This window comes from Chrysemys picta, chromosome 3 (genome assembly GCF_011386835.1).
Source record: "Chrysemys picta bellii isolate R12L10 chromosome 3, ASM1138683v2, whole genome shotgun sequence".
In the NCBI taxonomy this organism is placed as follows: Eukaryota; Metazoa; Chordata; order Testudines; family Emydidae; genus Chrysemys; species Chrysemys picta.
Window position 1 is genome coordinate 133,915,044 of NC_088793.1, and position 12,870 is coordinate 133,927,913.

Here is a 12,870-nt window from a genome sequence, read left to right on the forward strand (position 1 = left end):
CAGAGCAGGGGCTGCCTGATTGCTCTAGGGCAGCCCCTGCTCTGGTCAAAATCCACCAATAAGCGCAGGACCCACCAAGGCAGAGGAGGAACTTTGTCACAGCTGTTTCAGTATAATTATACCACTATAGCTATACTGACAAATCTCCCTGTGTAGATAAGCCTTAAGTAACCTTTTCTTAAACTAGAAATGCTACAGCAGCACAGGTGCTTCACTGCTGTAGACTGCAGTGTAGACACTTACTACAGTGATGGAAGGGGTTCTTCCATTGCTGTGGTGAATCCACCTCCCCAAGAGGTGGTAGCTAGGTCAATGGAAGACTTCTAGCACTGTCTACCCTGGGGCTTAGGGTTAACAATGTCTCTTTTTTCACACCCCTGAGTGACGTAGCTAGGTCAACCTAGCTTTGAAATGTAGACCAGCCCTAAGGCCCTTCCTTACTTCTTCCCTGGGTGATGCTACACTTGCAGATTGCATGCCTCCAAGGTGGGGTGAGGTGGGGAGAGAGGATGTGACCCAAAATAGGAGAAGGGTGTGCGGGACAGAATGTTTTTATAAGAGTTCTCCAATCCCACACCCTTTTCTCCTCCATCTCAAGGGCAGCTCTACAAATGCAGGTGATTTGTAGTTTTGGGACCACTCTCTCTCTCCTGAATAGGAGTGTGTTGTAGAGAAGGCTTTCCAGGTCCTACACTCGGCTTGCCTCAGATGGTCATACGTATCTTCAACTGGCTACGAACATGTATGTTTTAGGATTGACATGAATTCTATTAATGATATCTTTGTTAGCTTTGGAGAAATCTTGTTAATATGTGGAAAGAATGCCGTACTCAAAATTGTTCGCAGGATTTTCAAAAATTATGTTTGATTAAAAATCCAAGTTTCTAACCTTCTTAATCTATGTGAAGAGTGGATTTTAATGGAAATTTCAAACAAATCAAGAATACAAAATTGGCTGTATGGAAAAATCCCATTTAGAACCTTTCCTAAAGCAGTAATATCCTGGTCTGAAGAATGCCTCTATATTAAAAAAACAAAACAAAAAAACCAACCCAGCATCTTGATGCTTCCTATTACTGGGATTCAAAACTTTGGTATTTGTCCTGGAGTGCATGCTTTAAGAATGTTTCCACCTTGCTGAAAAGCTCTGGGGTCTTTTGTAGTGATAACATCTTGTTCCATAGATTCCTGCACAGCAGCATCTTGGTAGTTACAGTGCTGAGGTGGCGTGAAATGCCACTTTGCATTTGGGTATGTGATTTAGGAAAAAATACTGTTTTCTCCCTTCTCAACTTCATCTACTTCTGTGTCCATTCAAATATGTCGAACCTGATGAATGATCAGTTGCAAAGTTACTTAAACCGTTATATCAAAAATAAGGTTCATAAGGGAAGGGAGCAGTAGACTATTTTAAACAAAAAATCAAGCCATTGTGAAGATTAGTACCTCCAAAGCAATCTGCCATTTTGAAAGTTTGGAACTCCACTGCTGTCCTTCCGTAAACTGCCTTTTAAACTTTGGTTACCAGCTGTGAAGTTGGTAGTTGGAAACATTGTTCTTAAAATCACAAGGCTTGCTGTCAAAAAGTTAACATGGGTTGTATCACGTACAAACTTCAGTATTTTTACTAAAATCTTTTTAACAGATGTACTTTAACTTCTAAATTTCAGATTAGAACAACTAATTCTTTCAAACACTGGAATTTCTTCTATACACTTTCCTGATGGTGGATTTGGTAAGTAAAGTAAGCACTGTATTATATTTCTATATTTTAGATCGTCACTGATGTCTTTTAAATTTATTCTCCTTTTCCTAGGATGCAAGACTAAAATGTTTCCTTTATTACAACGTCTTGCAGTAGATGACAATAAAATATCGCAAGTAAGAAAGATTTTTGGTGATTTTCACATTTCTTTAATTTTTTGTTTAACGAGAATTTGTAAAATTGCTTTTTCATTTTCCCTGATTATGTATTATGTAATGGCAAAAGACCTATGTCAAATTCTTTGATCAATATCTAGCTTTAGCTAGATTTTTTTTTAAAGCTTTTCAAAACTCAGCTTTAACAGGAATTTTTTTTTTTTTTTTTTAATAAATTGCTGAGAACTGTTTCTGGCCTTTAGCCATTCCCATGCATTGAATGGAATCCAAACACCTCAGCATTCTTCTAGTGCTTGAGTAGCTGAAAGTGAAATTGACAGACCTATAAAGTTTAACTGTTTTGTGCTTCAGTGAATTGCAAGAAATAAACAAACAAATGGTGAAAAATTATATTGGATTTCAAAATGGTTTTTCAGTGTTAATTAGTCCATGGTGGTGATATTAGTAACCGATCTAACTGGTGAAGGGAAAAACAGAATTTTACCTAGACAATGTCCCTTCTGTGTCTGGAAGAAAACATAAAATCATCACTGATAATCATTCGCAGATGACCCAAAATTGGGGAAGTGGTAAATAATGAAGCGGACAGGTCACTGATTCGAGCAGTCTCGATTGCTTGGTAAAGTGGGCGCAAGCAAACAATGTGCGTTTTAATACAGCTAAATGTAAATGTGTACATCTAGGAACAAAGGACGTAGGATATACTTACGTGATGGGGGACTCTATCCTGGGAAGTAGTGACTTTGAAAAAGATTAGGGGTCATGGTGGATAATCAGCTGAACATAAGCTCCCAATGTGGCGCTGTGGCCAAAAGAGCTAATGGGATGCTCGGATGCACAAACGGGACTTTTGAGTATGAGTAGAGAAGTTATTTTACCTCTGTTTGGCACTGGTGCAACTACTGCTGCTATACTGTGTCCAGTTCTGGTGCCCACAATTCAAGAAGGATGTTGATGAATTGGAGGGGATTCAGGAACAGGCATGAGAATGATTAAAGGATTAAAAACTATGTCTGTGATAAGCTAATTAGATTCAGCTCTTTGAGCCTAACAAAGGGAAGGTTAAGGGGTGACATGATTAGTTTATAAGAATTGACATGGGGGAAAAAGATTTAATAATGAACTCTTCAGTCTAGCAGAGAAACATATAACACGATCCAATGGCTAGAAGTTGAAGCTAGACAAATTCAGACTGAAAGTAAGGTGTAAATTTTTTACTGAGGGTAACTAGCCATTGGAACAATTTACCAAGGGTCATGGTGGAGTCTCCATCACTGACCATTTTAAAATCAAGATTGGATATTTTTCTAAAAGATCTGCTCTAGGAATTATTTTGAGGAAGTTCTGTGTTATACAGATGGTCGGATGAGATGATTGAAATGGTCCCTTTTGTCCTTGGAATCTATGAATTGTCTAGCATAGTGTGTGTCTTTCTCACGGTGTCTGTCTTGTCATATGGGAGGACATATGAGATTGATGAATTTACCATTTCTGCAGAATAGCTCTGTGATACTGTCCATTTGTTTGAAGTACGAGTATGATTCTCCCAGTTAGTAGTGCCACATACTATTACTCAGTCACTGAACAATTTCAAGTTGAAGCTGGGACAAGAAATTAAAAGCAGGTAAGGACTGCGGTTCTAAAATCTTGGGGACTTGCACACTTCCCCTTTAGTGTGGGAAGGATTGCGGCTTTAGCATTAATAACAGTAGTGTTTTGGTGATGTGGTTTTGTTTTTTTACTCTTCTCCATTCCAAGCAATGGTGTCATGTGGCTAGCAATGTTTACTCCAGTGATAAAGTATTTCAGACCAAGGACAAAGGCCTTCATCAGATGTTCTCTAGCCTCTTGATACAGGCTGCTATTTTCTGCCAGTTTGCTTGCTCTGGCAGTTAGAGGGGCACCAGAAAGTTAAGCCCAGCTGGCTTCTAAATTGCTTGTCCTATGCAATACTATTTTCTCCTCCCAAGTTACCTAAATGCAGTCAAATGAGAAACTTATCACTCAGAGAGCAGAAGTCTCATGAGTTACCATGACTGGTCAACAAAATGGCAGATGAAATTCAATGTTGATAAATGCAAAGTAGTGCACATTGGAAAACATAATCCCAACTATGCATATAAAATGATGGGGTCTAAATTAGCTGTTACCCCTCAAGAAAGATCTTGAAGTCATTGTGGATAGTTGTCTGAAAACATCCACTCAGTGTGCAGTGGCAGTCGAAAAAGCAAACAGAATGTTGGGAATCATTAGAAAAGGGATAGATAATAAGACAGAAAATATCATAATGCTTCTATATAAATCCATGGTATGCCCACATCTTGAATACTGCATGCAAATCTGGCCCATCTCAAAAAAGATACATTGGAATTGGAAAAGGTACAGAAAAGGACAACAAAAATGATTAGGTGTATAGAACAGCTTCCGTATGAGGAGAGATTAATAAGATTGGGACTTCTCAGCTTGGAAAAGAGACAACTAAGGGGGGATATGATAGAGGTCTATAAAATCATGACTGGTGTGGAGGAAGTAAATGTTGTTTACTCCTTCTCACAACACAAGAACTGGGGGTCACCAAATGAAATTAATAGGCAGCAGGTTTTAAAACAAAAGGAAGTATTTCGTCACACAATGCACAGTCAACCTGTGGAACTCCTTGCCAGAGAATGTTGTGAAGGCTAAGACTATAACGGAGCTCAAAAAAGAATTAGATAAGTTCATGGAGGATAGGTCCATCAATGACTATTAGCCAGGATGGGTAGGGATGCAAAACCATGCTCTGAAATGTCCCTAGACTCTTTGGGCCAGATGCTGGAAATGGGCGACAGAATGGATCACTTGATGATTACCTGTTCTGTTCATTCCCTCTGGGAAACCTGGCATTGGCCACTATCGGAAGACAGGATACTGAGCTAGATGGACCATTGGTCTGACCCAGTATGGCCATTCTTAAGTTTTTATTCCTGGTCTTTTCCATTGCCCTTCTAAGTGAAACATTACTCTTGTGCTACCAGCTTATCATGTTTCTTATTTGACGAAGGAAATTGCATCATCATTGCTTTTGTGAAAGGCACGTGTACAAAAGACTTACTTATATTGTACGTATACTCTCCCGGTAAAGGATATGAAGGGGCTAGGGCTGTCAAACAATTAAAAAAAAATTAATCTCTCGTTTAAACAATAATAGAATACCATTTATTTAAATATTCTTGAATGTTTTTTACATTTTCAAATATATTGTTTTCAATTACAGCACAGGATACAAAGTGTATAGTGCTCACTTTATATTTTTTATTACAAATATTTGCACTGTAAAAAACAAAATAGTATTTTTCAATTCACCTAATACAAGTAGTGTAGTACAATCTCTTTATCATGAAAGTTGAACTGACAAATGTAGAATTATGTACAAAAAAACCTGCATTCAAAAAGAAAACAATATAAAACTTTAGAGCCTAAAAGTCCACTCAGTCCTACTACTTGTTCAGCCAATCGCTCAGACAAACAAGTTTATTTATATTTGCAGGAGATAATGCTGCCCGCTTCTTGTTTACAAGGTCACCTGAAAGTGAGAACAGGTGTTCGGCTGGCTCTGTGGTAGCTGGCATTGCAAGATATTTACGTGCCAGATGCGCTACAAATTCATATGTCCCTTCATTCTTCAACCACCATTCCAGAGGATGTGTCCATGCTGATGATGGGTTCGGCTCGATAAGGATCCAAAGCCGTGTGGACCCACACATGTTCATTTTCATCATCTGAGTCTGAAGCCACCAGCAGAAGGTTGGTTTTCTTTTTTGGTAGTTCGGGTTCTCTAATTTCTGCATCAGTGTGTTGCTCTTTTAAGACTTTTATGATAGCATGCTCCACACCCTGTCCCTTTCAGATTTTGGATAGCACTTCAGATTCTTAAACCTTGGGTCGAGTGCAGTAGCTATCTTTAGAAATCTCACGTTGGTACCTTCTTTGCGTTTTGTCAAATCTGCAGTAAAAGTGTTCTGAAAACAATGTGCTGGGTCATCATACGAGACTGCTATAACACGAAATATATGGCAGAATGCGGGTAAAACAGAACAAGAGACATACAATTCTCCCCCAAGGCGTTCAGTCACAAATTTAATTAATGCATTATTTTTTTAACAAGTGTCATTGACATGGAAGCATGTCCTCTGAAATGGTGGCCGAAGCATGAAGGGGCATATGAATTTTTAGCATATCTGGCACGTAAATACCTTGCAATGCTGGCTATAAAAGTGCCATGCAAACACCTGTTCTCACTTTCAGGTGACATTGTAAATAACAAGCGGACAGCATTATCTCCCGTACATGTAAAAAAAACTTGTTTGGCTTAGCAATTAGCTGAACAAGAAGTAGGACTGAGTGGACTTGTAGGCGCTAAAGTTTTACATTGTTTTGTTTTTGAGTGGACTTATGTAATAAATTCTACTTGTAAGATGTGCTTTCACGATAAAGAGATTGCACTACAGTACTTGTATGAGGTGAATTGAAAAATACTATTTCTTTTGTTTATCATTTTTTACAGTGCAAATATTTGTAGTAAAAAGTGAGCACTGTACATTTTGCATTCTGTGTTGTAATTGTTGTAAATCCGTGTATTTGAAAATGTAGAAAAACATCCAAAATTAAATTTCAATCGGTATTCTATTGTTAACAGCGCAATTAAAATTGCGATTAATCAAGATTAATTTTTAATCGCAAATTTTTTTTTTGAGTTAATAGTGTTAGATAACTGCGATTAATCGACAGCCCTAGAAGGGACCCATGCTGAAAGGTGCTTTATGTCCTCCTCTCCTGGTGACTTAACCATGGTTGATTGATAATGAGTTACTATTATTATTATTATTATTTATTATTATGGAAGTGCCTATGGCCAGCCAGGAATGTTCAGACTGTGCAGACAGAGTAGTATATGGTCCCTGCCCTGAAGAGCTTGTCTGCTAATTAGACCAGACGGACAGAGGGTGGAGGAAGTAGAGTGAACAATGTGATGGTGGCAAATGGCAGGTTAGTTTCATGATTTTTTTTGGTGGGGTGGGGGGTGGTTTATTTAGGATAGGTTTAGCTACATGGAAAGAAAAGGGAAGGGGGCGAGGGGACGGGGCAGGGGAGTAGATAGTGAGAGGGGTGGGTGTGAAGAGACTGAGGGAGGGGGAGCGTTTGAGCAAACAGCTAGTCAGCACAGAGCAGAGAAAGTTTCAACTGTAGGAAATTGTTGGAATGCCTAGAGGTCCCTGCTTTGGCTGTTTCTGCCCCAACTGGCTGGAGTCTTTGGCTGGCTCCTCTCTGCAGTTTTCCCCTGAGGTCAGGTGTGTGGGGGGTGCCATCTGGGTCCTAGTGCCCCCATAATGTGGTAGGGGCTTTGTCTCTTTCATGGAAGTAGAGGATGTTCGGCACTTTTCAGGGTTGGGCTTTGAGGTTGCTATCCCAACTTTCCCAAAGATTAATTGGGAACTGGATCACATGACCTTTGATAGCAAGGCTTGCGGATACCAAAAGGAAGCGCATCCTGAGAGATATGTTTCTTTGATTTAAATTTATTCTTTTAAGGATTACAGTGTTCTTATATTGTTTAAAATGATCCATTAAGCTAAACCAATGACAAAATATGATCATACCTGATGTGCAGTTCCTTGAGCATTAAGTTGGATAGGAATCAGGTGACTGCTAGGGAGTATAGACACACTGCCACTGTTTGGGTTCCCTTTTAAATTAGTTGGAAAGCTTGTATTTTCTATATAGATATATTAACTGAAGTTAGAAATTGGCAAAATCATTGCTCACTAGATGTACGTGCAGAGAATGAATTGGATTTCTTGTCTGATAAATTAAAATTAAATACAAATGCTCATGTTCCAGAAGTGGCATCATAATACAATAGATGCTTGTTTGCAGCAACACCTTGTAAGAGCAACTGCCATGTACAAGCAACATTTCCCCAGGGAACACTTCCACTACTGTGAATTGTCCACACTCCTCATAACAGCAACAGCTGCTTAGGAGTAACACAGCAAAAGGGCACTGATATATTGCTACTTATGAACATCTCCTGTAATTATCTTTAGGTCACAGCTATATTGCTCCTTCTAATCCCCCTCCATTGTTTGAGAGCTTGGAAATGTCAAGTTCAAATAAACCCTATCACTTTTCATCCTACCCATGACATAATCTGCCTTCATCTCAAAGGCCTTGGCTACACTTGGAGATTCACAGCGCTGCCGCTGTGATGCGCGAGTGTGGTCGCGCCCGCAGCGCTGCAAGAGCTCTCTCTCAGCGCTGTATGTACTCCACCTCTCCGAGGGGAATAGCTTGCAGCGCTGCGAGAGCTGTCCCGCAGCACTGCAAGTACTCCACCTCTCCGAGGGGAATAGCTTGCAGCGCTGCGAGCGAGCGTGCAGTGCTGCAGGCGCTGATTACACTGGCGCTTTACAGCGCTGCACTCGCGCTCGGGGGGGGTTTCACACCCCTGAGCGCAGCAAGTTGCAGCGCTGTACAGCGCTAGTGTAGCCAAGGCCAAATTCTCTTATCCACTTACCTAGCTTCTTCAAACTGTCAAGAGGCCAAAACTGCTGAACTATCTCTAATTCCTGAACTCCACTTTCCTATCCCTTCTGCACTTGTATATTATACACATGCACCTTTCCTAGGCCTTTCTTTTTTCTCATCATTTCATCATCCATGACCATTTGTTACAAACTCTCTCTTTTCAGTTGACCTTTCATATCTTGATCCGGATCACGTCTCTTACCTGCTCTGTTAGGGTATGTCTACATGGCAGTTAGACACCCGCAGCTGGCCTGTGCCAACTGACTCGGGCTCATGGGGCTGTTTAATTGTGGTATAGATGTTCGGGCTGAACTTCAGCCTGAGCTCTGGGACCCTCCCATCTCACAGGCTCCTAGAACTCAGGCTCCAGCCTGAGCCCGGCTGTCTGCACTGCAGTTAAACAGCCCCGCAGCCCAAACCCCATGAGCCTGAGTCAGCTGAAATGCACCAGCCCTGGATTTTTAATTGCGGTGTAGACCTACCCATAGGCCCTTCTCCAGCATGATTCCCTGCAATTCTAGTCTCGTCACCACCTAACCCTGCAGAGAACATTGCTACCTCTTGCATCATGTGATTCCCCCAGTATAATATTAAATTAATGGGTTTCTGTAGACAGTCCTGCTTTGAGTGCATTGGCAAGGAGGCACTTCAAAAAATAAAATGGACAGAAAGCTCCTCAAAATAATTGAACTGTGCCATGGGAAGCAATGTCACATCTAGGCCAAGCATCACACCCCAATTCCAGGAATCTCTACATACAATGAGTAGAAAACCTTTCTGGAATGTTGATGCTCTAATATGTATCAATAATTTACACCCACTGAAAACTCCATCCATGCCCTGTTTGCTATTCCACCTGTTTATCTTTCAGTTCCTTCAAAGTGTCCTTCATTTTTATAAGCTAAGTGAAGCAAGATGAAAGTGGTATTCAGTAAAGTAGGTTGTGTTGAAATTGAAACAACAAAAAAAGATTAGGGTCGGCTAACCAGAGAAGTGTCACCGATGATGGTCTGTGTGTGGTAGTGTCTGTCCGGACTGTGTGCTGTTTTGGTCAGACATTTTTCTTTAATACTAAAAAAAAAAAAAATCCAGTTTTGCAATTCTTTTCCCTTTTCATTACAGTGGTCATTTATCAATGAGCTTGATAAGCTACAATGCTTGCAGTCACTGCACTGTCAGAATAACCCTTTGATGGGCACAGAGAAGAGCCCAGAGACCGTGAGGCAGCTTATCATTGCCAAAATAGGCCAATTAAAGGTTCTGAACAAATCTGAGGTATGTGATGTGGTGTTTGTTTGTTTGTTTGTTTTTCCCCAACTAATCTCACAAAGGGTTCTGGAAAAAGTGTCACTGTAAAAGCATTTGGGAAAGTGGGAGGGTGTCTGGAGTTTCTTCCCTGTCTCAATGAATGCATGTGTATAGCTGGAAACCTTCACTTTGAAAATGGACAGAATCAGGAAACCCTGGATTCTGTTCTTGGCTTTGCTATTAACTCATTGTAACCTTGGGCAAGACACGTAGGGTAAATTTTTCAAAAATACCTAAGTCCTATTGATGTCACAAATGGATCTTTCTCCCCCTGTATAGAACTTTTGAGTTAAATAGGTTTAACAAACCATTTAAAGTACCTTGCCATTTTTTCTTTTCCCCCTTTTCAGGTCAGAAATTATAACATATGTACACATGACAACCTCAGTGTTATCCTTTTCAAAATACAGTATCATTGTAATAATTAATGCTGGGAGATGTTGAAAATATAAAGAGAACTTTCAAAACCATATGACTTGTTCCATAGTTAAGAAATCATTGTGCTCTGAGCTTTCATACCTCATAATATTGTTTTCAGACTGTACTCTGAGAGCACTGATGACATTGACTAAACTGAGTCTGAATCGGTTGTGGGAGTTGAGATTTTTCCAGACTCTTTGCAGTTTTATAAGGTGCTGAACATACAAGTAACTAATATCTAGAAATCTTGACTCTTGAAGGATCATGAACTTGGGTTTTTTTTTGGAAATGTAGTTTAGTGACACAGTAAGTGTTTTGTACTTGTCGATATAGATCTTTCCTGATGAAAGAAAGGGAGCAGAGCTTGACTATCGCAAAATGTTTGGCAATGACTGGATAACGGCTGGTGGAAATCAGAATCCAGACAAAAACAGACCAAATGAGGAATTTCTTGCTGCTCATCCTAGGTACCAGTTACTCTGCCTTAGTAAGTACAGTCGAGGTGAAATGAAGATTTCCCTGCTTTGGTATTATGTATGTTCTGATGTTTTCAGTGTACAGAGGTGGCAGAGATCTTTTAATGATTTGTCCTTCTGTTCTGGGGGCCTCGTTTATTTTTTCAACTTGCCATATTTGAAGAGAAAGGAAGAAAACAAAAACAAGGTCAAGCAATATAAGGACCTTTCTGTCCACATGCTCCGACTGGTTTGGAAAAGGCCAGCATGCAGAACTGCAGGACGGTCAACGGTTCTGTAGTCATTCTCCCAATCTCCAGCGTTACTGCTTCTAATTAGTTCCAAAACAGCCCTCTGACACTGGCACTCTGCTCCTTTCCCTTTAAGTTTACAGTTTTTTCAGGACAGGAATATCCTGAAGTTGTCACTGCCCTGCTGCAGTCCTGTACTGTCTAGGCAGTCAGGCAAGCTGACTTTAAGGAGCTATTTACAGCCCACCTGCCCACCAAGACCTTCTGGTTGATTTCTAGGGAGTCTTCCAGTAAGAACATGAGAGGCCCCCTAGAAATCAACCAGGTAGGCAGACTGGAGCAGACCAATGGTCCATCTAGCTCAGTAGCCTGTCTTCTGACAGTGGCCAATGCCAGGTGCTTCAGAGGGAATGAATGGAAAGGGCAATCATCAAGTGATCCATCCTTTGTGGACCATTCCCAACTTCTGGCCACAGGCTAGGGACACTCGCAGCATGAGGTTGCATCCCTGTCCTTCTTAATGACTGTTATAACTGTTTCCAGAAATGTCAGCCAAAGGAGCACTCCATCAGGCTGGAGGTATGATCCTATGATCCTCCTGTAGGTTAAGTGCAGTTTAATTTCTTGTAAGACAAGGAGATTCTGTGGAGTTAATCAAATAGCTTCTTGTGTATGTTGTCTTCTGATTTCTTGCATATCCAACCAAATTCTAATCCTCCATTTCCCATTACGTAGGTAGCTCCTTGTTCCATTTTCCTTCAGTAGCTAAAGTGGCAATGTCCATATACTGTCCCTGATTATATCCCACTATAGTAAAGACAGACCTAGGAGAGGCTGCCTTCTCAGTCACTTTTTCAGCTCGCAAAAGGGCTTGTGGAGTCCAGCCCCTCAGACTGAATTTTTGAATTGCATTGCTCTACTGATTGAACTGTCTTGCTGTTACATTGTGACCCTTACTTTTTGCTGCAGCTCTTTGGCCCTGCTTTACAACTACCTTCTTGCTTGGCTTTCTTTAATTAGTCAATAACATTGTTCAGAGATCTGCTATTACAAATACAGAAAGCACAGGAGCATGCTGGCCACAGCTGCACACAGACTGTTTGTTCCTGGGGTGCTCTCACTGCAACTAAGAAATGGATGTGAGTTGGAAAAGTGTTCTGGGTTTTGACAAACAGATGAATACTTCAGGCATCCTATTTTGCTTTTTAAATGCCCAGTATCCAAGTTGCTATTCCATGCTGAAAAATCTTCTCTAGAAGCCTTTTTTTTTTTTAAAGGTGATTATTGAAAATGAGTGAAATTATTCTCAGTATTATCATGTTAACAGGAGTTGAGATCTGCTAATTGATGTTTTTAGCTCATAGCACTGCTGGAGCCCAGCTACTGAGCTCCTGGACTATGGCAAGCAGGACTGCTTAGCTCCTATGGTAGCGTAACAGTGAGAGGCAGTAGAGTTTCATGGTCATTGCATGACCTGGATACCATGTTGTCTCACAGACAATTACCGGAAAGTTTTCCTATGCGATGACTTAAACTGGAGAGAGAATTTTAGCTGAACTATCTCCACAACTTTCTTCCGTTCTTTCTTCCGTCTGTTTACCAATAATCTAGTTTGTTGATTTCATTTGTGTGTGTTTTTTATTAACAGAATATGGTGCTCCTGAAGAAGGTGAACTGAAACGACAACAGCCTTTCCTTCTGAAAAATCAGCTGCTAAGTAAGAGGCCAGAAATCAATAACATTATATATTTTGCATTTAAAATACTCTCCCTGGAGCAGTAAGGAATAGGTGCTTTAAGTACCCTTGAAGCCAAGTTGTACACCAAAAAGGAACAGTAAAGGGCACAAAAATTGCCTTCCAGTTCATCTTGAAGTTGAATACACTTCCCAGAAACAAACTGATAGTTAAGGCTCTATGGATGTATTTACAGCTTTATTAGAATGGCATGTGTGTCAGGATCTCCCTTGTAAAGGTTCCCCAGACTCTTAAC

The 12,870-nt window shown here is 40.5% G+C and overlaps 1 protein-coding gene across 2 annotated transcripts in view; it reads left to right on the top strand.

Moving 5' to 3' along the window:
* TBCE (tubulin folding cofactor E) overlaps positions 1 to 12,870 on the top strand; it is a 135,756-nt gene that overhangs the window by 117,416 nt on the left and 5,470 nt on the right. For both annotated transcript variants that reach the window (XM_024106491.2, XM_005291192.4), the window contains 5 exons: positions 1,671 to 1,735; positions 1,817 to 1,881; positions 9,568 to 9,720; positions 10,507 to 10,660; positions 12,528 to 12,596. In XM_024106491.2, coding sequence (XP_023962259.1) covers positions 1,671 to 1,735; positions 1,817 to 1,881; positions 9,568 to 9,720; positions 10,507 to 10,660; positions 12,528 to 12,596 — 506 coding nt within the window. The remainder of the gene's footprint in view (positions 1 to 1,670; positions 1,736 to 1,816; positions 1,882 to 9,567; positions 9,721 to 10,506; positions 10,661 to 12,527; positions 12,597 to 12,870) is intronic.